The following is a 25439-nucleotide window of genomic DNA, read 5'->3' as shown; positions in this document are numbered from 1 at the left end:
AGGCAGTAGGCAGAACAGGTTATACAAGGAATTCTGTTTAAAGGTAAGAAAAAACTTTTCCCATAAGGGTGACTGAATGACAGAACTGGTTGCTCAGACGATCTGTGGAGTCTACGTTCTTGGAGATAACCAAAACTGACTGGACAAAGTCCTGAGCAGCCAGACACTGCTTTGGGCGGGGGGGTTGGAGCAGATGGTCTCCAGAGGTTCCTTCCAACTTCAACTACTTGGCGATTTTGTGATTCTGAAGTTAAACACATTTATAAATATGGAAAAAACCACCTAGTAGCGGTCAACGTATACGTTCATATGTTTTGTACTTATGCTGTTGCTGACTGCAAATGGATTTTTGCTTTTCAGTTTTTAGAGGGTGTTTGAGCTTCATTTTCTTTATTTGGCACAAGAGTAGGTCCAGTGTCATTTCAGTTTCTCTCAAGTGTCACATTGAAACTGATTCTTGCCTTTCTAGTCAGCAATCTAGTTTGTTGTGTTTCCTGCTTTTTTGCAACCTTTTGGTTTTGCAGTAGCTTTTAATTATTCAAGATTGTCTGTTGTGTAATATCTCTTTGGGTATTTTTCCATCCTTGTTTTTGTGGCAGGCTAATTCTGTTGCTGACCTTTCTACCAGGTGTATTTATTGGTTGCATCAGTAAATGATTTCCCTCTCCACTTGCAGAAGAAGAAATTAGACGGCACACCTCACAGAAAGGCTGTGGAACCACATGTGGTGGCTAGGGTCAGGTTGCTCTGAAACGTCCCAGTCTCAACCCCTGTGTTCTGCATCAGCTGACTCATACTAGGAGTGTGTTGGGGGTTATTCCCAAACTGGCACTGGTGCAAAGATATCAAGTTCCAGAGAGACCGATTCTTCGTGATTTCCCAGGGTTCCTGACAAGTTCTCTGTGGCCCTTGCTTGTTCTCGTTTAGTGTAATATCTAGTGGCTTCTGTTTTGGCAGCCAGCAGGGAAGATAAATGCTGCTAGCGTTAGCCGCCTTCTCAAGCACGAGCTACTTGTGTGTCAGCATTGAGAGCTCTCACAATGAAACTGCAAGTGGTTCTTAGTGTTGACTTGACACTAAACATCCTGTGAAAAGATCTGTAATCCTCTTAGAGCCTCCCTCACTAGTTGTGGCTGAAATAAAGAAACATGCCCATTCCACACATTTCCATGTCATCATCAGGGCTTACCTCCCTTTTCCTTCTCAGTCTCTTCCTGTAGTCTTTATTTTGTCATCATTCAGGCATTTATATAAGGGATTCCTCTTTTTTGTTATCATCTAGCCAGTGGGTTTTCCAGCAAGCTCGGAGAGGGTGGTTGAACTTTCTGCTGCTCCACATCCTTAACCAACATGCTTAACCGACCTGATCTCTTTCTATGACCATGTGACCCGCCTTCTGGATGCGGGGAAGGCTGTGGACGTTGTCTGTCTGGACTTTGGTAAGGCCTTTGACACCATCCCCCACAGCATTCTCCTGGAGAAGCTGGCGAATCATGGCATAGACAAGGGTACTCTTTGCTGGGTTAAAAACTGGCTGGATGGCCGTGCCCAGAGAGTTGTGACTAATGGGGTGAAATCCTCTTGGCGGCCGGTCACCAGTGGTGTCCCTCAGGGCTCAGTTTTGGGGCCAGTTTTGTTTAATACCTTTATCAATGATGTGGATGAGGGGATTGAGTGCACCCTCAGTAAGTTTGCAGATGACACCAAACTAGGTGGGAGTGTTGATCTGCTTGAGGGTAGGAAGGCTCTACAGAGGGACCTGGACAGGCAGGATCAATGGGCCAAGGCCAACTGTATGAGGTTTAATAAGGCCAAGTGCCGGCTACTGCATTTTGGTCACAACAACCCCAAGCAACGCTACAGGCTTGGGGAAGAGTGGCTGGAAAGCTGCCCAGCAGAAAAGGACCTGGGGGTGCTGGTGGACGGCCAGCTTAACATGGGCCAGCAGTGTGCCCAGGTGGCCAAGAAGGCCAACAGCATTCTGGCTTGTGTCAGGAACAGCGTGGCCAGCAGGAGCAGGGAAGTGATGGTGCCTCTGTACTTGGCACTGGTGAGGCCTCGCCTCGAGTGCTGTGTTCAGTTCTGGGCCCCTCTGTACAAGAGGGACATGGAAGTGCTCGATTGTGTCCAGAGGAGAGCTACCAGGCTGGTGAGGGGTCTGGAGACCAGGTCATATGAGGAGAGGCTGAGGGAACTGGGCATGTTTAGCCTGGAGAAGAGGAGGCTGAGAGGAGACCTCATTGCCCTCTACAACTACCTGAAAGGAGGTTGGAGAGAGGTGGGTGTTGGCCTCTTCTCCCAGGTGAATAATGACAGGACCAGAGGAAATGGTCTGAAGTTGGGGCAGGGGAGGTTTAGATTAGATATTAGGAAGAATTACTTTACTGAAAGAGTGGTCAGGCACTGGAACAGCCTGCCCAGGGAGGTGGTTGAGTCACCATCCCTAGAGGTATTTAAGAAACATCTAGATTTGGCACTTCAGGGTATGCTCTGAAGGGCACAGATTGTAGGTTGTTTGGTTGGACTTGATGATCTCAAAGGTCCTTTCCAACCATGAAGATTCTATGATCCTCCTTTCAGGACTGCTTGGAGATGGGTGATGTGTTAGTTATTTTAAGAGAGAAGCGTTGTGTGTCATGCTGTGATGGTCAGAGAGCACTTGAAAAACAAGTAGCTCTTTTCCCACTTTTATCTTCAAATTAGAGGATGTGTATACCATCTTGACCATTGTCAGTCTTCAGTTATGATCTTTATTTCATTTAGTATGTTGATCTAACAGCTAGCCACAATTGTGTCACTTTGAAGTTTCTGTTTTATCTTTTCAAAAAGTTCAACAGTACAGAATTTCAGTAAGAGGTAGTGTGCAGTTAGCTTGTGCAGCAGCTGCCCCCAAAAAATATGGAGAGTTGGTGTCAGGTGAAAGTAGAGATCATAGATGCAAAATACTGTGATCAAGCAGATTTAATGTTGAGCAGTTGTGTTCATTGTATGGCTGGTCATCATAGAGATGTTACATCAGGCGATGTTACTAGACAGCATATACTCTGTAAACCTACCATCTATTTTTTAACAGACTTCAGAAGGAGACTTTCTGGTTTCTGAATAATACAGACTTCCCTAAACACAGCTGACATTTATCCACATGTGTGGCTATGATTAGTGATAAATCTTCAAAGACCATTATGAGTGGACAGGCAGTCCTTACTAAAGGTTTGCTATTGGATGTTCCTGCATTATTTAATCCAAAGGCTTCTGCGCTTCTTCGTTACAACCCTGCATTTCTCCTTGGCATCCTGGCTTTCTTCTGTTTTACCTCTGCCATTGCATCGTAGGGGTTTTCTGAGAGTCACAAGTGTCATCTGCTGCGTAGACTAGAGCTACTTCTCTTTCAGACTGCCTGAAGATTCTGCAACAAACAAAGCATCAGCATTTTCACTCCTGTTTTTCTTCCCATTTTACAGCCCCATTCCTACAGTGGAACATTTAAAGTGTTCTTATGAAGTGCATCCATTATCTCCTCTCCTGAGGACAAGGGTTTTTTTGCTTCCTTTGATGTCAGTTGCTCCTAATTGTGGATTAGGGGTATTAGAAACTGTGTTTGAGGATTATTCAACATCGTTATTTTCTGCCATCCTGTAAATTCTTAACCTTGAGTGCATTGTATCATATGGGTGAGGGGGGTTATACCAGTTATTTTCTAGTATCATGCAGGACAGAAAGATGAGCCACTAACAATTTAAATGCTTTGATCGGTAACTTCAGAGTCAGACTGTTAATGTTAGTAGCCATAATTCTAGTTCTACAGGTTGAAAATTGATTTGTGTCTTTGATCTTCTGTATGCCTGACTTTCATGTCTCAAGAGTTTAGGGAAAATTTATTTGTGGTGATTCAAGATATGTGCTGGTACAAGGACAGAAACCTTGGGTTCTTCACCTTTCTTGGTCTGTGTGAAACCGATGCATGGAAAACCAAATCTACCTGTTGATATGAAGCCTTCTAGTGTCCCTGTACCTGTTTGCAATGACCTTGCCCCCTTATAATTTGACGGTGTCAGAGATCTGATGAGGTACGCTCTTGGTGATCTTCACAACTGAGGACATTCGAAGAAAGTTCTATTTACCTCAGGCGCTGGGTGTGAGAAGAAAAAAAGTGCCATAGGCATTTGATCTTCTGCTTCCAAACTGGGTGGAGTCTGGTGGACACACTGGATATGCTCTTTATTTTGCGATTGTTATATGCTGTTGTAGGCGTCTTTGATGCCTCCAATTCCAGCAGTCCTCAAGTTCAAAATGAAACATCAATGCTGACTGAAACTGTCTTGTTATCAGGAACTGCTGTTGAGGGCTGTATAAGCACTTCTCTCTGCAAAATTGCAAACAAAGTGTTGGGACTGTGTGCCGTGCCCTCTTTACCACTGTTGACACAGCTCCTGAATTAGCTGTCACTGTCTTAATGCAACCAATGTTTTTAGGTGGCTTACCAAAGGGGGACCAAATCAGCTACTGTCTCAATGCAAATTCTGTCATCCTTGTGCTGTATGCAGGTCTGTTGTGGTGGAGCTCCTTGTGGTCATAGGATGTGGTATTTATTGTCTTGCAAAGCAGTGTCTCTGTTTTTAACATGGGTCAGATATTCCTGGGAACATTAGCCACTGCACTGGTGTGCAGAAGTGTCTGGAGTAAATGTAGTGCTTGGTAGAGCAGACTTGTGGTTGTCTTTTGGTTTAAGAGTTTGGAGACCAATTTCCAGAGTGACTGGAGATTTTTTGCTATTTATGCTCATGGTGTGTGTTTACCTATGAACTCTAGTAGCTGAAGGTGTGTCACATATTTGGTGCATATATACGCTTACCTTCACGGAATCACGGAATCTTCAGAGTTGGAAGGGACCTCTAGAGATCATCTAGTCCAACTCCCCTGCTAGAGCAGGATTGCCTAAAGCACATCCCTCAGGGCTGCATCCAGGCGGGTCTTGAAAATCTCCAGAGAAGGGGACTCCACAGCCTCCCTGGGCAGCCTGTTCCAGTGCTCTGTCACCCTCACCGTAAAGAATTTTTTCCGTGTATTTGAACGGAACTTCCTATGTTCTAGCTTGTGCCCATTGCCCCTTGTCCTGTCACTGGGAACCATTGAAAAGAGCCTGGCTCCGTCCTCCTTAAACCCACCCTTTAGATACTTGTAAACGTTAATCAGGTCCCCCCTCAACCTTCTCTTCTCCAGGCTAAAGAGTCCCAGCTCTTTCAGCCTTTCCTCATAAGGGAGATGCTCCAGTCCCATAATCATCTTGGTTGCCCTTCGCTGGACTCGCTCCAGTAGTTCCCTGTCCCTCTTGAACTGGGGAGCCCAAAACTGGACACAATACTCCAGTTGTGGCCTCACCAGTGCAGAGTAGAGGGGGAGAATGACCTCCCTTGACCTACTGGCCACAGTCTTCCCTATGCAGCCCAGGATGCCATTGGCCTTCTTGGCGACAAGGGCACACTGCTGGCTCATGGATGGCTGGCTTCAACCTGGCTTCAGACTTCTATCTGAAACGCTGATGGATTTCAGGAGGAACTGAAATGACAATAGATGGGCTTTGTCTTTAGATTTATACGGGCCCTACTTGAAAAAAAAACTAGGGCTTGGGTACGCTCTGGACTTGGTTGACAGAGTTTTTGTATAACTCTAGTGTAACTAGATGTGTAGATTATTAAGTACCATTATTGATAATTAACCTCCTTATTTTTAAGTGTTGTTTGGCCTAAGACTTGTTTTTCTGTTATAATTGGTATTTGTGGGTTTGGTGTAAGCCTTCTGATGGAAGGAAAATGATGATGGGCAGGAGCAAGTTATTTCTCCATCAGGTTGGTTTGTCTGTTTCTTGTGTGACTGAGCAGGATTTTGTGAATACTTCATTATAAGAGCTCCTTGATAAAGCATAGTGGCCTTAAATACTTTTTCAGAAAAGGCTCTCTCTCTCTCTCAGGTACTGCACTAACTCGAAGCTCCATGAAGCCATCAGATGTGTCTGCCATCCTGGGAACAGGAGGGAAATCTCCTCTGATTCTACCAGCTCCTGGACTTTTTGGCAATCTGTCAACGGTAAGATGGTTAGAGCACCTTTTTCTCTTTTGTTTCTGTGAAACTTATAAGGAACTAAAAGTTTACAGTGTTTCAGTGTTGTTTGCACCAAGGACAAACTGTGGGTGGTGCAAGCTTGCTAGTACTGTTGCTGCTTGCTACTAGTATTATTTATTACTGTGGTGGCCTTTGAGATGATGCAGTGAGGAATAATAGAGGGGTTTAAGGACTTGCTAAATACACACAGTGTGTTAAGGTAGTCCTTAGAACACCAGCTCGTGACTACAAAAATATTCACTTTGCTTGTTTACAAATTCTTCAAAGACAATTCTGCTGTGACAGCAAGTTAAACCTTCAGAATTTTTCTTATTTTAGCACTCTCCAGTATTAGCCTTCACTTGGGTGTTAAGGTTTGGACTTCAAAGAACAAGCTTTTCTGATGAGTTTTCAGATGACATTAATTATCTTCTACTGTAATGTTTTTGGAAAAACAGTGATTAGAAAGTTATCAGTAGGGACATCTGAAGTATTTTATCTCCATTTATTTTTAAATTAACTCAAAACAAGTTGTCTTTCTGTATATGCATTTTAATTCATTCTCCCTTCTGTTTTTTTCTAAAGTCTGTTACAGACCATTTGTTTCTTTAAATTATTGCATTCTGGGGCCTAGTTGATCAACATGTATACAACTCTTAGCAGTGGTACTTTTCCTCTGATTCAGAGCCTCCTGCCATTCTGTAACTACTGTTTTGTAAGTGGAGTGCATTTTAGTTTAGCATTTAATGCTGTGACTTGAACGTAGTTTAGATTTGCAGGGGGAAACTTGAGACTAGACGAAGGCTTTCACAGGAGGGTGATAGAAAAAGGACTTAAAATTATGTCTTGTGGAAATTTACTTGCTGGCAGATAAGAATACTCATCAGCCCTTTTTATGATATGACCTGATATGATTGTATCGGAACTGAGTTTCTTGTTATTTTTACTCTGCAGTCAGAGTGCTATAGCATTCTGTTCTGGTTGGCTAGAGGGCAATAATGGCAGAGAGAAATCAGGCAAGAGAAATACTGTGGGTAGAAACAGAGGCATAAAAGGAAGAATAACGGGTATATGTCCACAGTTTTTGGATATGCTTAAGAGACTGTTACAGCAGTGTCAACTGGTTCCTTGTTTGTACTTGTTTGGGTGGGACTATTCTAAGAGTCTGGAAAAAGAATGAACCAGTTGCACCTCTCTAGGTTCTTTGTGTAGCATTAATTGCTGCCAAGAAAACAATTGCTGTCATGGAAACAAGTATAGGAAGCTGTCCTATCAGTGTAGTGTATGTACAAGTCTGTCTTCTGTTTTGGCCGTTTTGCTGCTCTGACATCCGATATGTTATCAAATACCTCCCCTGAAATATCCCCCCAAAAATATAGGTATGTCTTTATTTCCCCCTTTAATATTCTGATACTTGCTATTATTTTAAACATGTATTCCTTCATTCGATCAAATGATTTTGAGCAACGCACCAAGAAGGTTGAAAGACTGGTAAATGGTTCTGATTCAAATTTTAACTATTTTGCTTAACTTTTCACAGCTGCTTTACGAACTAGTCAATGTTATTCTCTCTCTTTTTACTTTGAATGACAGAATACTAAGTAAACATTTAGCATAATAGAATATGAAAGTTTAGAGTTATTTATTTGTTTTAAGATGAAAAGTGATACGTGGTGTTCTAAAGTGGAAGGTCTTATTAGATTAGCTTCTACTTTAGTTATTTCCTGAAAAAAACATTGAGAATTTCCTTATCCAGGTTAAAGTTTATCCTTTCAGAGCTTTTTGTTAAAGGCTTAGTTGTACCTTTTCTTATGGCGGTTATTTCACCATTCATTTTTAGAATTGCTCTATTATACCATTCATATAGAATGAAAAAACTTGGAGCTAGTCTTATAGTAGTCTGAGATTGCTATTTATTTTCCGTATGTTCTTGTTACGATTTTAGCTGGATGAAAGTAGCTGGACAATGGCACTCTCCCCTCAGCATACAGGAATGTTTGTAAATCTAGACATGTCCAATATGACAGAAGATGTCACTATGAGCGCTGTACTGCTGCGTGAGGATGATCCCGGGGAAGCTGGTGAGACAGTCTGAATTTTTCGTAATAATTGACTCCTTTTTTTATTTGTTGGATATAAATGTATATGTTCTCTTTTTTTTTTCTGTATTATTTTGCTGAGATATTTCTTTGTCAAAAACAGTCTAGTTTAAAAAGTTCAGAAAGTTAATCTCTTCCAGTTATTGGAGTTTTGAGGGTTTGAGTCTTCTCTGGAACCTGATGGCACAAATGGGATACTGTAGTGATGTAAGACACAAACCAGATTAGTTTTGTGGAGATACACAAATGAGTTTGTTGTTAAAACTTTCTCAGATGACATATTTACAGCAAAAGTTTTATAATTACTTGACTTACCTTGCAGCTTCTATGTATCTTACTATCTTAGCTGATAAGTTCTTATAGAATCATAGAAGGGTAGGAAGGGACCTTAAAGATCATCTCGTTCCAACCCCCCTGCCATGGGCAGGGACACCTCCCACTAGACCAGGCTGCTCAAAGCCCCATCTAGCCTGGCCTTGAACACTTCCAGGGATGAGGCATCCACAACATCTCTGGGAAATCTGTTACAGTGTCTTACCACCCCCACAGTAAAGAATTTCTTCCTAATATCTAATCTAAACCTCCCCTCTTTCAGTTTAAAACTGTTACCCCTCCTCCTATCACTACACTCCCTGATGAAGAGTCCCTCCCCATCTCTCCTGTAGGCCCCCTTTAGATACTGGAAGGCTCCCTGCAGGGGAGGTCTCCCTGGGATAAGGTCTCCCCAGAGCCTTCTCTTCTCCAGGCTGAATAACCCCAACTCTCAGCCTGTCCTCATGGCGTAGGTGCTCCAGCCTTCTGATCATCTTCGTGGCCCTCCACTGGACCCGTTCCAACAGGTCTGTGTCCTTCTTGTGCTGAGGGCCCCAGAGCTGGACGCAGTACTCCAGGTGGGGTCTCACCAGAGCAGAGTAGAGGGGTAGAATCACCTCCCTTGACCTGCTGGCTACGCTTCTTTTGATGCAGCCCAGGATGCGGTTGGCTTTTTGAGCTGCAAGCATGCATTGCCTGCTCATGTTGAGCCTCTCATCCACCAGCACCCCCAAGTCCTTCTCTTCAGGGCTGCTCTCAAGCCATTCTCCACCCAACCTGTATTTGTGCCTGGGATTGCCATGACCCAGGTGCACGACTTTGCACGTGGCCTGGTTGAGCCTCATGAGGTTTGCACGGGCTCACCCCTCAAGCCTGTCCACGTCCTTCTGGATGGCATCCCTTCCCTCCAGCATGTCAACCGCTTCACACAGCTTGGGTTCATCGGCAAACTTGCTGAGAGTGCACTCAATCTCACTGTCTGTGTCACCGACAAAGATGTTAAACAGCACCGCTCCCAGTACTGACCCCTGAGGAATGCCACTCGTCACTGGTTTCCACTTGGACATTGAGCTGTTGACCACAACCCTTTGAGTGCAGCCATCTAGCCAGTTCCTTATCCACCAAGTAGTCCATCCATGAAATCCATGCCTTTCCAATTTAGAGACCAGGATGTCATGTGGGACAGTGTCAAACGCTTTGCATAAGTCCAGGTAGATGATGTCGGTTGCTCTCCTCTTATCTACCAATGCTGTGGCAGCATCGTAGAAGGCCACCAAGTTTTCAGGCACGACTCACCTTTGGTGAAGCCATGTTGGCTGTCACCAATCACCTCCTTATTTTCCATGTGCCTTAGCAGAGTTTCCAGGAGGATCTGCTCCATGATCTTGCCAGGCACAGAGGTGAGACTGACCCATCTGTAGTTCCCCGGGTCTTCCTTTTTTCCCTTTCGCTTCTGACTTTATGGGATATAAATAGTTCGTATTGTCATTGTGCTCATTTAGATTTACAAAAGATTAGACGCCTTGTCATCAGAAAGATTTTTTTTTTTTTTTTTTTTGTAGCGTGTTGAGTTTTTTTTATCAGGTTGTGCCTGACTAATATGGCTGTTTCTTTTTAAATCTGTTTTAGCTACTATGAGCATGTACTCAGACTTTCTGCATTCCTTCCTGAAGCATACATCAACTACTATTTTTGATCTTGTGGATGAGTATGAAAGTATTTGTAACAGTCAGGTAAGTAGTTTGCTTGGGTTTTTTGTTTACTTTATTTTACAGTCCCTTCCCTATTTTTCTTTAAGATGAGAAGTCACAGTGCTTAACATAGATGATTTAAATTTTCCAGCTGGTTGCAGTCTTATGAGTCACTGAACACTAGCATTGAATAGCATCTCTCTTTCCTCGTACACTACTTTGGCACAGGAATACCCATTGTGTAGCTTGCTGAATACTAAAAATGTCATCTGGCTGCTATTCCACTGCAAGTGCCAAGTGACAATAAACATGAGCAGATGTATAGATTTTTTGATAATGATAATAAGCTGGGTTTAAAAGTACTTATTTCTCTCAGGTATAAATAAATAAAATCATTGTATTATGATGCTTTAAGAGTTTTCTGCTACATTACTAACAAGCTGGCAGTAGAGGGCTCAACGTTAGATTTAAGGTGTCTCTGCTTTTAGGTACAGTTTTTTATTTGATTGGCTGTTGACTGCTGATTGGCTGTTCGGGATCAGCAGGGATTGACAGTTTGAAAGGAAGAAATTATGATGCTTCTGTCCATAAGCGTTGATGACAAAAGAGGGAGCTGGGCAGATATTCTTTTTTAAGAGACTTCATACCTGTGTCTGTGTTAAGAAAATGTGTTCTTGGTAGAAGGTTGCTAAGCCTGTTTGGTGCAAATTTGTTGTTGGGCTGAGTTGGAGAACACCAAGATTTTTAATGAGGTGTGTACCACAGTTGTGTTCCCAAGTGGGAAGCAGACGAGAAGGAAAATAAATTTAATTATTTTGTGAGACAGTGGAACTTCTGAGACAAAAGGGAAAAGAAAGACCCTTCCATTCCTCCTGTTTGAGAATATGGATACCATCTACAAGATCATGGAATACACAGCGGTTGTTTTAGGCCATGTGGAACTAGGGGGAGTTGACTGGATGTTGCCAAGGACCTACAAAGTAGAGTGAAGGATGTTGCTCCAAGGATTGGCTTGGATGTTGCTGTGACAGGGCTTGGGATGGGGGTGGAGGGACAGCCCTGAGCTCTCATGCTGCTTCTCGGCTGTACCCTGAGGTCAGTCCAGTGGCTCCTAGCAGCCATGAACTCTTTTCATATTTTGTGGGATGTAATAGAAGGGAACAGAAGATCATGCTTCTGTCTTGCATTGTGATGGTACACCTCATTCTTTTCTCCAAATCTGTTGTTCACCTTCCACTTGAAAACCAATGAATGTATTGATGCCTGAGAAATTGGGTACTCCTAAAATGTAAGAGTTCAGGGCTGTTCTCAGAAGTAGTAGGAGCTCTGGAGCTAGCTACTGATGTTGAAGACTTTATTGTCTAAGTTTTCTTCATAATAAATGAAGCAAAAGATAATAGAATTTAATTTTGGTGATACTGTAAATTATGTGGTAACTAGCAGTTCAGGTTTCCTCATTTAACAGAGCCAGAAAGGAAAGGGTATCTTTCAGGCACCGATAAATGTTAAATGCCACGTAAGTGGGTTGCAAATACCAGTACGGCTGACTTCGTGTTTGATATTCATGTACATGGAAAACAGGTTGGGGGTTTTGGTGGTTTGTGTTTTGGTTTTGGTTTTTTCAGTCATTGCCTTCTCTCCCACCCAGTCTTTTGGTACTTTTTAATTGATCAACACAAGCTGGTTTTATGCTGTGTTTGTACAGTGCCTTGCAAAACAAAGCTACTCTCGTGGTTTATGGCCTGTAGGCTGTAATAATATTATTTTAGTTAATAATTGAGGGAATTTATGGTGTGGAGTATCATTTACCTATTTTGAGGAGATAGCGATCAAACTTGGTTGTTGAAAGCATTCAGGATAAGATTGCTGTAATGGCTTAGAAAAAAAATACAATGTTGGACAATATTAACTATGTATAAATTTATTTACCTCAGGTGAATATACTAGGGAAAATAGTTTATCGGGCAACTCCTGGACAGCAAAAGTTTTCAAAAACTGCCAGTGTCTTGTGGCTTCTCAAGCAGGAGATGGTAACTTGGAGACTCTTGTCCTCACTTTATAGGTAATTCCTTTGAAAAGCATGCTATATTTTTTCACTAAGATGACATTCTTGGATATATTTTTTATGAGTTTATAAATATGGAGTGAAGCAATTAAGTACCTATTAATAATCTGTTTATGGAACTAGGTCCTGATATATATCTCTATTTATTATCTATTTACAGAAATGAAAGTTGTAAATGGGCCTATTTTTATTACCTTCACATCTTCTAGTATTTTTTTAAAAGAACATTTTTGTAAAGGTATTTTTAAGTGTTTTCATTTATGCATTATGGTGAATTTTCTCAGTCTAATTTTATTCATTAACATTTTGCACTTTTATTTCTAGAGACAGAATACAGTCTGCATTGGAAGATGAAACTGCATTTGATATCACAGTAAGCTTGGAGTTTTGGGGTGGGTTTTTTTTAAGCTATGTAATAAGCTAAATAAGCTAACTACAAAATAAATGCTCATATTTTATTTTCACCATCTCAATATTGCAGCTACTCGAAATTCAAAGGTTGAAAGAATGTAAACAAAAATGATACTGATTTTATTTTTATCAAGACATATATTAAATTATTTTATATACTGTGAAAAGTGAATTTAAATATTCAGTTCTAAAGAGAAAATGCTAGTGTAAAAAATATTGTATAGTTTATGATTTATTTCCTAAAGTATTCCACATACACTTTGAAAATCTACTAGAAATAACTTTATTTCTTTTAAGAAGTTGCATCAATAGTGGTAATGTTCCCATAGGTCAGAGATAATTTTGCTTTGTCTAAAAGAACATGTGTTCTCCAGCTGTCTAGCCTTTGCAATCCTGATTCCAATTTATCCCAAGAGAAATCCAAATTTTTTATCATTCTTGTTTTAGCTGTAGTCTTCTTGTCTATGTCAATACAGTGCTTCGAGCCTTTGCTGCCAGAATATGCTTAGGAAGACAAAACAATAAGTAAAGTGACTCTGCCTTTGTAAAATTTATGATAGCAGTTGCTTTGTTCTCAGTTATAAAATAGCTTCCGCTAGGATTCCCACTGCTAAGTTGTCACTATTAAACAATGCTGTGCCAAAAAACAATCTCCTCCTACCTACATTTTTTAGGAAAATGCATCTTCTGTTCTTTTTGTTGCAAGCCTAATGAAAGCTAAATTAATGCTGGAGAACAGATAGAAGGATCAGGGTTCTGTGGTTGGGTTTTTGGTGGTGTTTCTTTTTTCATTTGTTCACGTTAAGTGTGCATATGGTCTTGGAAAACATAATCCTTTTTGTGTATACAGTAATAAATGAGATTTAGGATGATTGCAGTTAATGGAATCAGTGGATCTACTATGTAGAATCTTTCTGTGGTCATACATTTGTGAATTATGTTCTGAATCTCATTTTTTACAGCTTTTAGTGTAACTGGATGTAAAAGATCATCCAAATAAAACAAATGTTTAGTGTCTCTGTTTTTAAAAAAGGGGCAGGGGAGAGGTAGCATACTGAACTTGTGTAAAGTTTGTGAGTTAGTATGTGTTCAGTTTGGTATTCATGGTTTTGTGCCAAGTTTGGGGTTTTTTCCCATAAAGTAATAATCAGCTTTTTCTTAAATAGGTTTTAACTGCTAGTGAAAAGACAAACGTAGACAACTTGTTTCAGAAAGATTCACTTGTTCGACAAAGCCAGGTATGATGGAAAGTTTTTAAGATGAGAATGGAAATAGATCAGTAGAGAGTTAAATGTTGATAACACTAATGCTCTGTGCACGTTATTAAGCTGTTTCTAATACTTATTTCTTTATATTCACTGAAGTGTGTTATTCTTTTTATGCATAATACTCTTTAGTTTCTAAAGATCAGAAATTTCTAATAGTTTTTTTTATACTCACTGGGGTATGTTATCCTTTGTACGCATAAAAATAATGCTCTTTAGTTTCTAAAGATCAGAAATGTTTTTCGGGCTAGCTTGGAGAGGATGGAAGGCTGAGGGGTAGTCCTATATAGAGCATCTGTTACTGTTGATGGTGATCAATAAACTCTAAGTAGAACTGTGGTAACTGCAGCATCTAGTGAGAAATAGCGATCAAGTGCCTAAACAACCTTTGTATTGGTTACTTAAAATGAAAATGGAATAGTCTTCAGGATGTGTACGCCTTTGGTTACCGTGTAGATAAAGAGTAGATGCAGAGATGATAGCAAGGCAGTTAAAATACTATTTGTTACATGTTTGTTTTAAAAATGCAATTTAATTTTATTCTAGCTGGTGGTAGATTGGCTAGAGAGTATTGCCAAGGATGAAATTGGGGACTTCTCCGATAATATTGAGTTTTATGCGAAGTCTGTATACTGGTGAGTTCAGACTACCTTTGATTGTATACGTGCTCCCATCGAGTGTTAAGATTCACAGGCACAAGTACAGTGTCACTCTTAAAGAAGTGGATTTTTAAAAGTTGTTCAGTCTGTTCACTTCTTTTCTTTAAATTCTTAGATGTAAAAATTCAAATATCCCATCAGTTACTGCTTTTGGGAGGTGAGGATGGAAGGAAAGCCATCAAAGCAACTTAATTCAATCTTAACCTGGGTGCAGATCTGATTTTTCATAATAAGGCACAATAAGAGAGGGTCACCTGCTGATCAGCATTTTATGCTGGATAAATTAATTTTTATTAGGTGTTTCTCAGATGGTCATTTCTTTGTCTGACTTCGGTTTTTGCCTATTTAAGTTCTTGTCATCACTTCATGTCATTGGCCCTTCCCCAGAAGACATTACTGTCATCTTTATTATCAGTGATGATGGGCTTTACAACAGAAAAGACCAAAGACTACCTTTGATGTTAGATGCCTAGAATAAGCCTGCTTTTAATGGCCAGTGAATAGAGGCTTTTGGAATCCGGTGTTCATCCAAAGTTGAATTTCTGTTCTAGGCTGACGTTATAGTGAATACTAATGGGACATTTCGCTTATACAGAAATAAATTAATTGTTAAATACATGAATAATTGAAATAATGGATGCTTTTGACAGAAATCAAAGATATGTGGATTTATTCCAATATTGTACTTCTTGTGAAATGTTGCATTTTCACAACAGTAAGTAACACAGTCCATTGATAAATCAGCCAAACCGAGTGTGTCTCTTCTGTAATCATATTCCATGTAATGAAAAATATCTTTCAATATTTGTGTCTTATTAAAAGGTGCCTGCTAAAGAAAAACCATTTTTCTCATAAACATTTTACTACTTTCAGGGAGAACACACTACATACCCTGAAGCAGCGACAGTTAAGTACATACATTGGAAGTTCTCGAGCTCTGGTAACAGAGTTGGTAAGTATTATTTAAAAATAAGGTTTGGTTTCAAAATGTGTTAGAGAGCATATATGCTATTTTCACAGCCTTCCACTAGTTTTTAGATAGTTGTGCTATCCAAAAGTAGTTGTACTATTTAAAAATTGTAAAACATTTAAGTTGGGAAAGATGAAAATTAGTACAGAAATTGTGAGACAGTACACCTCTGGAGTTCCTTTTGGGATACGTGGACTTCTGTATGTTTTTTTTTCAGCAGTCACTTCCATACCTCCACCCCACCCCCATCACAAGTACCTGTACTCTATTTGGTGAAGTAAATGACTTTATTAGTACTTTTTATATCTGAAACAAACTGTGTTCATAACCAGAAAAGCTTATAAAACTGTTTGGAAGCCCTTGCAGGTAAGGGCGTGCTGTCTTTATACAGTAACTAGTACAACAAAACCAAGTCCTGATGGGATTTCTTGAGAGCTACTATACTAAAAGCTAATAGGAGGGCAGTCCTAAGAAAAGAAAGGACTGTACAGTAGAAAGAGGTAATGAACTGTCTCAGTGACAGCAAAGCAGTCATAGAAGATTAATTGAATTGGGGAGTGATCTGAGGTATTGATTGGCTTGAGAAAATCTGTTTGGATTAAGTAGAAGCAAGTACAGCTGTTGTGAAAAGCCTTCTCAGAAGGTGGAGGAGGAGAACCAGTCTGGTAAGTAGAGAGGCAGAAGGGGAAAGGATGTTTGAAGATGAGAAGTTTGGGGCAAAAAGCAAGGTGGTGGAGTAAATAAAGAAATTGCAATGGCTCCTTCTGATAGGAACAGTTACAGAAGAGGAATAAAAGAAACAAGAGAGGAAAGACAGGGAAGTATCATGCTAGATATTGCATGGGTTGTACAGATTGTTGTGACAACGTGAAAAAGCGACTCCAAATTTTAAAACAGGGCAGAAAATCATTGGAAGAGGCATATAGACATTGTGTGGATGGATGGTGACTTTTTTCCTTACAGGATCCAGATGCTCCTATAAGACAGAAACTGCCACTTGATGATTTGGACCGAGAAGATGATGCGAGGTTATTGAAGTATCTCTTCACTCTCATCAGAGCAGGAATGACAGATGAGGTAAGCTGCAGAAAGTTATAGTATCTTCTTGGTTAGCTGGTTTAACTTATTTTAAATTTTACTATTAAAGCTACTGAAAAGCTGTGTACTAGAATGTCTGTTTAAATTTGGCTTGTAGTGATTTAATTTTCAGTTTATTATCAATACTGACAGTGATGGACTGCTAAATTAGTATTTTAATAAAATCTTGCATTTAATTAAGTAATTTTGGATGTAGAATAGATGTTGTGGAAAAAACGTTGTATCCTTGTGGTTTTTTGGTTGTTTCACAATATTTTTTTTTACTGTAGTTGCTTGATACTAAATACTGCCAGACAAACACACAGAATGTTTCAAAGAACTTCCTAACTGCAGCTCTAATAATCAGTGGATTATCATACAGGCTTCCTTCTAGATATATTAGAGTGGAAAGTGCTTGCAATTTTGAATAGAGAGAGGTTTGATGTATGCTTTTCTTAGAAATAGCATTAAATTAAGCAAAATTTACTTGCTGTGCTCCTCTAACATTCCCTTGAGTATATGATCTGAGTGGAATTGAGGGAGAGAGTCAGGCCTATTTTTGTCACCTTTTTGTACAAACAGTTGCAATGGCACATTTGGAGGTGTGTCCCAGGACTGAGAATTGGGAACCAGTGCACAAGCTCCATAGGCTAGTACTGCCATCAAGAAACGTAGTTATTTACAGCGGTTACTCTTATTAGTTAAAGTAACTTTTCTTTCTTGCTTTCTGCCTTACATTTTCTTACCTTTATTGTTTGGCAGAGTCTTCAGCAGTGAAAACTCTGACAGACTTTATTTGAGTATTCTAGAAAGCACGTTATTATCCTCCGTTAACTCTTTTACTATAAGTCTGCTTATTCCCACAGCTTAGAGAATATATGATGTGTATACTTTGCATTAATCCTTAGCTGAGTAAAATTCAGGCAGTTTTGGTCCTAAAGCTGTTCTCAGTAACGATTCCTGGTTGTGAAGTGGCTTTCATGATCTAATCATGTAAATACTTGTATTGTGATGTTGTCTAAAGGTCTCAGCTGGAAACGGATTCCCTTATACTAGGCTCTATGTGTATACATAATGATATTTGAGTAACGGGGGGAGAAAAAGGGACTTGAGATTCTTGTGCCCAAGACCTTAGACTTAGGAATATGGGTACTTGCTAGTATTCTGTTCCGCTGTGATGCACATCTATTCATTTTCTGATAGTATGGGCACATGAGCATATTGCTGCAGGGCAATATGAATATAAATTTGCAGCATCAGTTGTTCTGCAGTCGCTGCTGTGATGTCCCTACTGTCTGATAAGCATGAAGTGGGTTTTTCGCTACTGAAAGAGTAAAAGTTAAAGAGTTCACTCTGAATTAAGAATGAACTGCTGTTCGTTTACCGTACAACAGGTAATACGCAGCAAGTAAGCTGGAACAACTTGCTTGTCTGTTCTTTAAATTTACTGTCTGTCACCATTCCCAAAATGGTGGAATGTCTGCAGCCTTCCAGAGTGAAAAGAACAGAATTTGGCTAAACAAACTGAGACTGCATATTGCAATTTCTCTCACTGTTCATACTGTTTTGTCAGGCCTGGAACAGTACCAGTCAGACTAATTAGACAATCTTTAGCAGCCTTTTTTTTTTTTTCCCCAGGGGTGTAGATTGGAAGAATTGTAGGCAATCTTTTTTGTATAGTTTCTGCTCTACTTTCCATACTATTCAAAATAGCTTTGAATTAAACCTGTTTGTGCTAGTGCATAGACTATTGAATATCATTATGGGAAAGGTGGGATTGCTCTTCTTAGAAGTGCATGAAGGGTTTGGAAAGCGAAGTCAACTGGAAAAATAGATGTCTGCATGAAGAGATGGATTATGCATCTAAGCAACAAGACGACACCTTAAACTAAACTTATCAGAAGGACGCATAACAGCTGTTTAAGCTAGCAAAGAAGAGTCTGTAGCATATTGCTCACGCTGCTATAAATACTGACTGCAAAACTAAAATGTTTAGTGAAAAAACCCACTGATGACATTTTATTTACTTTGAAATCTTTCAGTTAGTTTGAGTTTAAGGTTCTTTGTGCTTATTTTTTGCATAGTAGAATCTCTACACAAATTAACTGTTTTGGTAATGTTCAGATTTTTAAAGGAGAAGTGTGTGGTTTTCCTACCTTGAAGTCTGTTGCTGAGAAAATCCATTATTTTTCAGGCACAGCGCTTATGCAAACGATGTGGTCAGGCCTGGAGAGCTGCAACTTTGGAAGGATGGAAATTGTATCATGATCCTAACATAAATGGAGGTATCTACTTCAAAGTGCATTTGAGGCTGATGTAAAAATAGGGCAGAGCGCTTTGTCTTAATATCTGTCTATGGCAAAGAGAAATAGCTCTTTCTTTTCCCCTTAAGAGCCTTTTTTGTATTTTGCTGTGTCTGTTGAAGGTGTAAAAACTAATGTTGAAGTGAACTCACACTTTCGCCTAAACCAACTAAATCCAGTATTTCAGTCTGTATTTTCTCAACATCTGACTTGTACCACCTAGCAAACGTTTAGTTGTTTACAAAAGATGGACTTTTTATCCAGCTTCAGAAAAGTATAGTAGGACTAGAGTTTAGCAAATTTAAATGCAGGAAAAAGAGGTGCTTTTAAAATGTATGAAAATTGTTAAATTACCTTTCTCCTTGATTCTGGAGTTCCTTGCACATGGTACTATTTATAACACAGTGCCTTTTTTCCCTTTGTGCTCAGGACATTGTAAGATTTATTAGGAAAGAATTTAAGAATGTGTCTAAGTGTTGTGCATAGCCAGGTCTGGAAGGCATAATGCTTTCCTACTTTTGAAATCCTGGTAGCCTGTTAGTTTTATCTGCGTGCTTCACCAGTGTCCTTGCCTTGTTTTTAGTGTACCTACCTAGCTTGCTGTTACATGAGTCTTAATTCCATGGTGCGTGCGCTCATGCAGATGCATGCAGAACAGCAGCACTGAAGCAGTGACATTTTTTAGAAGTTTGTATTCCTTAAGATATAAAAGTTCCATTGCTCCTTAACTTTGTGTTTTCCAAATATAAACACTGTAGATATGTTATGGTCAAAACCATTATTTTCTTCAAAGCTAGATAGCAGCTAAGCTTTCAAAATACTGTGCATCTAACAAACTTCCCAGAAAAGCCCTGTTGCGATCCAGTTGAAAGCATTAAAATACTTTGGGAAGAGTTCCAAAGGGATTGGAATTGGGTTAATAACAGCAAATAGGCTTTACCTTGTTACTGGTTTCTCCTTTTCTAATAGCACCTTTTTCTTCTTTTTTTCCTTTTTTTTTTTTTCTAAATTATCCTTTGCATGTAGGAAAAGAGCTGGAGCCTGTTCAAGGGAATCCATACAGGTGCATTTGGAAAATTAGTTGTTGGCGTATGGCTGAAGAGGTAAGATAATGCTGATGTGCTTGATATTAATTGAACTTTCTGAATGCTATAACATGATTTTAAGTAAACCTACCCCCTCTGTGTTGGCTGCTTATAGGATTTGCAATTAATGTTTCTAAGAGGACTTCTGAGACAACATATTTATGTCTTGTAGTGAGAACTCTACATGAACAGCACTAATTTTTCAGGCTTAGGAAATGTATGGCTTTTTTTATTTGGTTGAAAGTGAAACTGCTGACACTAACTTTTACTTTCATCTTGACTTAGTTGAATGGGAAAGGAAAAACATTGCTTTCTTTCTTTCCAGGTCAATATAAATTTTTCATGTAAGTTACAAGTGAAGGGGAAGTCACTTGCTGTTCTTATTTTGGCTCCTGTTATGTCCTGTGATCTTCCAGCTTTTCTTGGAAACTGTTAAATGGAACATTTTGTAATGGATTAATCTCTAATAAAATGTACAGTGACTAGAAAATATATGTGTTTTCTAATTAAAAATTACAATTTTTTACTGTTTGTTTTAGGAGCAGTTTAATAGATACGAGAGAGCAATCTATGCAGCACTGAGTGGAAACCTCAAACAGGTATGTCAGGCCTCCTACTTAAGTGGTGTTTGGTAATTGTGCATTTTCTTTCTCCTATGTGACAGTGATATCATCAGAAATACTGCAATTACCAGTTATTGTACTTTTAAAAATCTAGTAAACAGGACAATAGCAAACATTGCTGCTTTAGTTGACATGTTCTTTGTAGGATTGACATGCTTTAACTAAATATACATGATAGACTTCTCATAATATTATTCCTGCTAAGTTTCAGTACAAACAGTTCTAATGTTGTTGGTTTAGTTCTGTTCTAATTTAGTGTTATTTAAGAGCTTATATAGTCACCGTCTTGCTCATGCACAGTATTCTTATGGACGAGTTGGTATATCCAGAGATACTCAGTACCCGAATTTCATTATCAATAGGTTCTATACTATGTACAATGCTCACTTTTATCTTTAAGTAGTTCTCTCATTAGTTTTAATCCTCCAGATGTTTTTGTGCTCTCCCACGCCTAACTAGTGACTTTTTTATTATTATTTTAAGAACAATGACAAACATGGCAGACTATCATAAAAGCTTCCCTGCTGTTATAGTAATCAGTGGTAAGCTCCTACTTGAGCAGCTTGATTCCCCGCTCCCACACACCCATCTTGGTATGATGTAGTAAAGATAATTCAGAAAAGAAGAAGAGGGGGAATAGAGAATGTTTTCTGGTTTTATTCACTGAAATTCAAAATTAGGTCTTTTACAGGAAAAAAGTCATTGTAAAATTATACAGACTTATAGAACAGAAGGTATTTACCTTTTTGTGACAGAGCAGAGAGACATTTAATGAAATTAAATTTCAGTAAAACTCAATAATTTTAAAATTACTGTAAGAGAGAAGTGTTTCACGAAATGCAGCATTTTCTCTGGAACTTGTCCCGGGGTTTCACTGCTCCAAGAGCCTAGCAAGATTCAGAGAAGTGGATATAAAGTTCTTTATATCTCACCAAAGCAGCAGTACTCCCTTCTTCCTACCTTCACCACTCACTGCTGCCCTGTGACTTGTGCAACCATGACATAACCCAGTAAGGCAAAGTGATCCGGCTGAAAAATAATTGGCCAGAAAAGTGGATAGTCTTCATCTGCATTGTTTTTCTGAGGTGGTGGTACACAAGAGGGGGAATGGTGTCGGTGGTGCTGCTTCTGGAAGGAGGATAGGACGCTTTCTTTTGACTGCCTTTGATAGAAGATAATCAAGGAACCAGAGCATTATTCAGGGAAAGGATTTTTTTGTATCCTGCTTTGGTGAAAGTTCAAGATGGTTATTTGTCTGCTTTGGTGCCTGAAAATCTGATCCTAAATCACAGTTGCTGAGTTCGGATTCTGATAGTTTTCCATCTCTGATAATTTTTCCTCTGTTTCTTTTATATGTAGCTTCTCCCAGTTTGTGATACCTGGGAAGATACTGTTTGGGCATATTTCAGGGTCATGGTGGACACTCTTGTTGAGCAAGAAATACGAACCTCAGTAATAACGGCAGAGGAGACAGAAGAGCTCCCTAGAGATTATTTAGAAACTAAGTAAGTTTTAAGTAAAATTACGCTTCTACACTCAACAAAGGATCCTGTATGATCTGTTTAGAATATTCAAGGTAACATTTTTTGCCTTTTCTCTCCTACTTTGAAGCTGGACTTCAGAAAAAGTTTTTGAAGAACTTCAGGCAACAGACAAAAAGGTACATATTAATTACAGTGTTTCTCCTCACTGTTTACTATTTTAACTATTCACTAAGTTGTACTTCTACTACGCTATTTAACGAAATGCTCAGATATGCACAGTGACTGATTTATTGCAGGTTTTCCACCTCTGTAATGTGTAATTTCTCAATTCAAATAGATTTTCCTTTATGCTGCCACCTTTAATGATGAAAAAGATACAGGTTTTGTCTTGCCCCGTATCTGCCAAACGAGCTGGGCGTGCTAAAGAAATGGCTGACTGTCAGGTGTTGTCAGACATACAAGGCAGATAGAGTAAATCAACTATTTAACACTTCGATAAAATGTGCAAAGATTGATTACATGCCGTTTTCTTTATAGGAGGTTTGTGTGCACGTTTCAAAACAGGCCTTTCAAAATCTAAAAGCATGTTTGCTTTAACAGACTGTGTTTCTTTGTTACTTTTAACACCCAGGTTACTTACTTCATTTAAGATGGAATATATAACTTATATGTTAATTTTGTAACAATGAAATTGAAATTACACTTATTTGATGGAATAGACACATAGCATGTACCATATTGCTAAGACAAAGACACGTTGAAAGACATCTTACAGATTGATGTGGTCTGCCACAGATACACCCAGCTGCCTTTGCCTTTCTAGTGCAATTTTCACCATGTAGCAACTTTACAGGTGCATTTGAATTGTATTTCATGCATATAATTCCTCTACTGGGAAATCAAAAAAAATCTCTTGTCGTCAAGTAAGTTTCACAGGCCTTTTCTTTCAGGATTTATACACATTGTTGCTTCTTCTGTGACTTTGTAGAATCTATTCTCTGTAACGTCCTTATTTATTCTCCTCTTCAATGCAAAAAGCCCTTAGTCTTGGATCTCTTCCATGAAAGTATTAACTCTACAGATCTATATTCTGGTTCTTCCTTTCAGTTTGTCAATATTCTTGCAATTTGACATTGAGGTAGCAAGTGCCTTTTCTCCTGCTCTTTATGCAGAATACCCTTTGAAATAGGATAGCTTTTTTCCCTAAGGAACCTTTACTTTATTTATAAGTTTGCTTTCTTTATACATTGTGCTATAAGATTTTATTCAAAGTTTGAACTTTCTTTTTCTCTCCCCAGAGGGTTATAGAGGAGAATCAAGAACACTATCATGTGATTCAGAAATTCATTATACTGGGAGATGTGGATGGTGAGCTTTTCTCTAAGTGATTTTTAAATGTCAATTGACTACATTATTTCTAGTGACCTTTCCAGAAACTTTCATGTGAATGGATTTTAGAAGCACACAGTAGGAAAACTCCACCTAAAAGTTAAGTTGCTTCTTTAATCAAGAACCGTAGGGACTCTCTGCAGTTTGACATACAAGGTAGTTTTCAAAGAAGTCATGAAGCCATGTAAATGTGTCAGAATATATGTGAGACTATTGCTGTAACTTTTTCTGAGAAATTACAACATACATACAGCAGATATTTAAGCCAAACAGGCTAAAACTTTCCAAAACTGTTGCTGTTTTGTTTTGTTGGGCTTTTGATGCTAAATTACATTTGTTGAATAAATGCGCAATTTTTAAATATTTCTTAAGTGTTTTTTCCCCATGATACGGCTAATATTGACATTTCCTTGGTGGCTATAGGTTTGATGGAAGAATTCAGCAGATGGCTTTCCAAAGACAGAAGTGTGCTGCCAGGACACCTCCTTCGTTTCATGACGCACCTTATTCTGTTTTTCCGCACTTTAGGTCTGCAGACTAAGGTAAGTTTATTTGCTTTGTTGTCATAGCAATAGGTAGTTTTTGAAGTAGAAATGATTGTGTGTAAATATATAAGCTACATACAATGATGGTGAATTACTAACAGGCTGATGAGGGGCTGCATGTTTAAATAGTGTATTTGTTGATCTTGGAGCCTAAATACAACAGTCAAAATTAGAAAAGATCATCCTTCTCCCCTGCAGTTCAGCTTTAAAATTATTTTTTGAGGATGATGGATTCTACTCATAAGCCCTTTATTGAGAAGGACCTGACTCAAACTTCAATGTTAGGATTATTCATAGCAGCCAAGATGCTTTGAATATAACCTGACCTTATACGCAGTCCTTGGAATTGTACCTATTGCTGTAAACTCATAAATGTATTTGCTTGAGGTAATTTGTACTAGCTAAACTTTCATATTTTCCCCAAATATATACTAAGTATAGCCTGCTGGCTACCTAGCCTGTTTATGCTAAATACGCAGATGGGTCACGTAGGCTGCAATTACCCTTTTCTGAGGCAATCACAAGTAATTAGAAGCTCTCCTTTTCTACTGTTTTAAAAATTAAAAGCGCTTATGTATCAAGTTGCTTAATGTAACCTCTTTTGGCAAAAAACAAATGTGTGTTTTCATTAGATGATTTAAATACAGCTCTGAGTTATTATGTTTTTTCATGCCTCTAATCATTGCTTCATTCCCTTGTTGAAATTTATGTTGAAGCCAGTTAACATTTAGCTAATTAAGGGGAACGTGCCTGTGTGTGTTTATACACATACATATTTTATCCAGACTCAAAATTTGATAGAGTAGGTCTTTAAGCTGAAGTATGGTAGAACTAGTCATTAGCATATGTTTAACAGAGAGGACAAAAAAGGTGCAATTTCCTACATAAATTCCATTGTGGGATTGTGAGTAACTGTTGGTTGTTGCCTCTACAATTTTGGAGTAGGTAAATTTACTGGAAGATTACTTCATCAACCCTCAGCAGACCTCAGAGGGAAGAGGCAGTTGTGCAAGCTTTTATGATGTTCCTTGATGTCTGAGTACAATTCACATAGGTATATGCTTAGATGAAAATCTGTAATTTCATTTACACATAACAAGCTAAAGTGACAATTGTTCACATTAACAAACACTTGAGTCTTAGCTGAAGTGGTCTCAGGTGTTCAGACTGTACTTTGGTTGTTTAGTATAGGCTATTGCAGATGAGCCAGGTGATATTTATACTCTATACAGAGGAACATCAGAATTTTCTATAATACAACAGTGCATGTAGCACACTGCAATAGTCATCTATTCACCTGACATTTTATTTATTAATTAAAAAATACGGTAAAATTGAAAGATTTGAAAAACAATTTAACAA

At 38.9% G+C, this 25439-nt stretch overlaps 1 protein-coding gene across 1 annotated transcript in view; it reads left to right on the top strand.

Moving 5' to 3' along the window:
* The window catches only part of NUP107 (nucleoporin 107), a 34735-nt gene that overhangs the window by 3122 nt on the left and 6174 nt on the right, over positions 1-25439 (top strand). The window contains exons 4-19 of the mRNA XM_063322991.1: positions 5969-6084; positions 8045-8180; positions 10140-10243; positions 12136-12263; positions 12591-12639; positions 13844-13915; positions 14489-14577; positions 15475-15553; positions 16535-16648; positions 18843-18933; positions 19978-20054; positions 20576-20635; positions 22019-22164; positions 22271-22319; positions 23442-23511; positions 23956-24074. Coding sequence (XP_063179061.1) covers positions 5969-6084; positions 8045-8180; positions 10140-10243; positions 12136-12263; positions 12591-12639; positions 13844-13915; positions 14489-14577; positions 15475-15553; positions 16535-16648; positions 18843-18933; positions 19978-20054; positions 20576-20635; positions 22019-22164; positions 22271-22319; positions 23442-23511; positions 23956-24074 — 1499 coding nt within the window. The remainder of the gene's footprint in view (positions 1-5968; positions 6085-8044; positions 8181-10139; positions 10244-12135; positions 12264-12590; positions 12640-13843; positions 13916-14488; positions 14578-15474; positions 15554-16534; positions 16649-18842; positions 18934-19977; positions 20055-20575; positions 20636-22018; positions 22165-22270; positions 22320-23441; positions 23512-23955; positions 24075-25439) is intronic.

This window comes from Chroicocephalus ridibundus, chromosome 1 (assembly GCF_963924245.1).
Source record: "Chroicocephalus ridibundus chromosome 1, bChrRid1.1, whole genome shotgun sequence".
Taxonomy (NCBI): Eukaryota; Metazoa; Chordata; class Aves; order Charadriiformes; family Laridae; genus Chroicocephalus; species Chroicocephalus ridibundus.
This window is presented reverse-complemented; position numbering and strand designations above follow the sequence as displayed.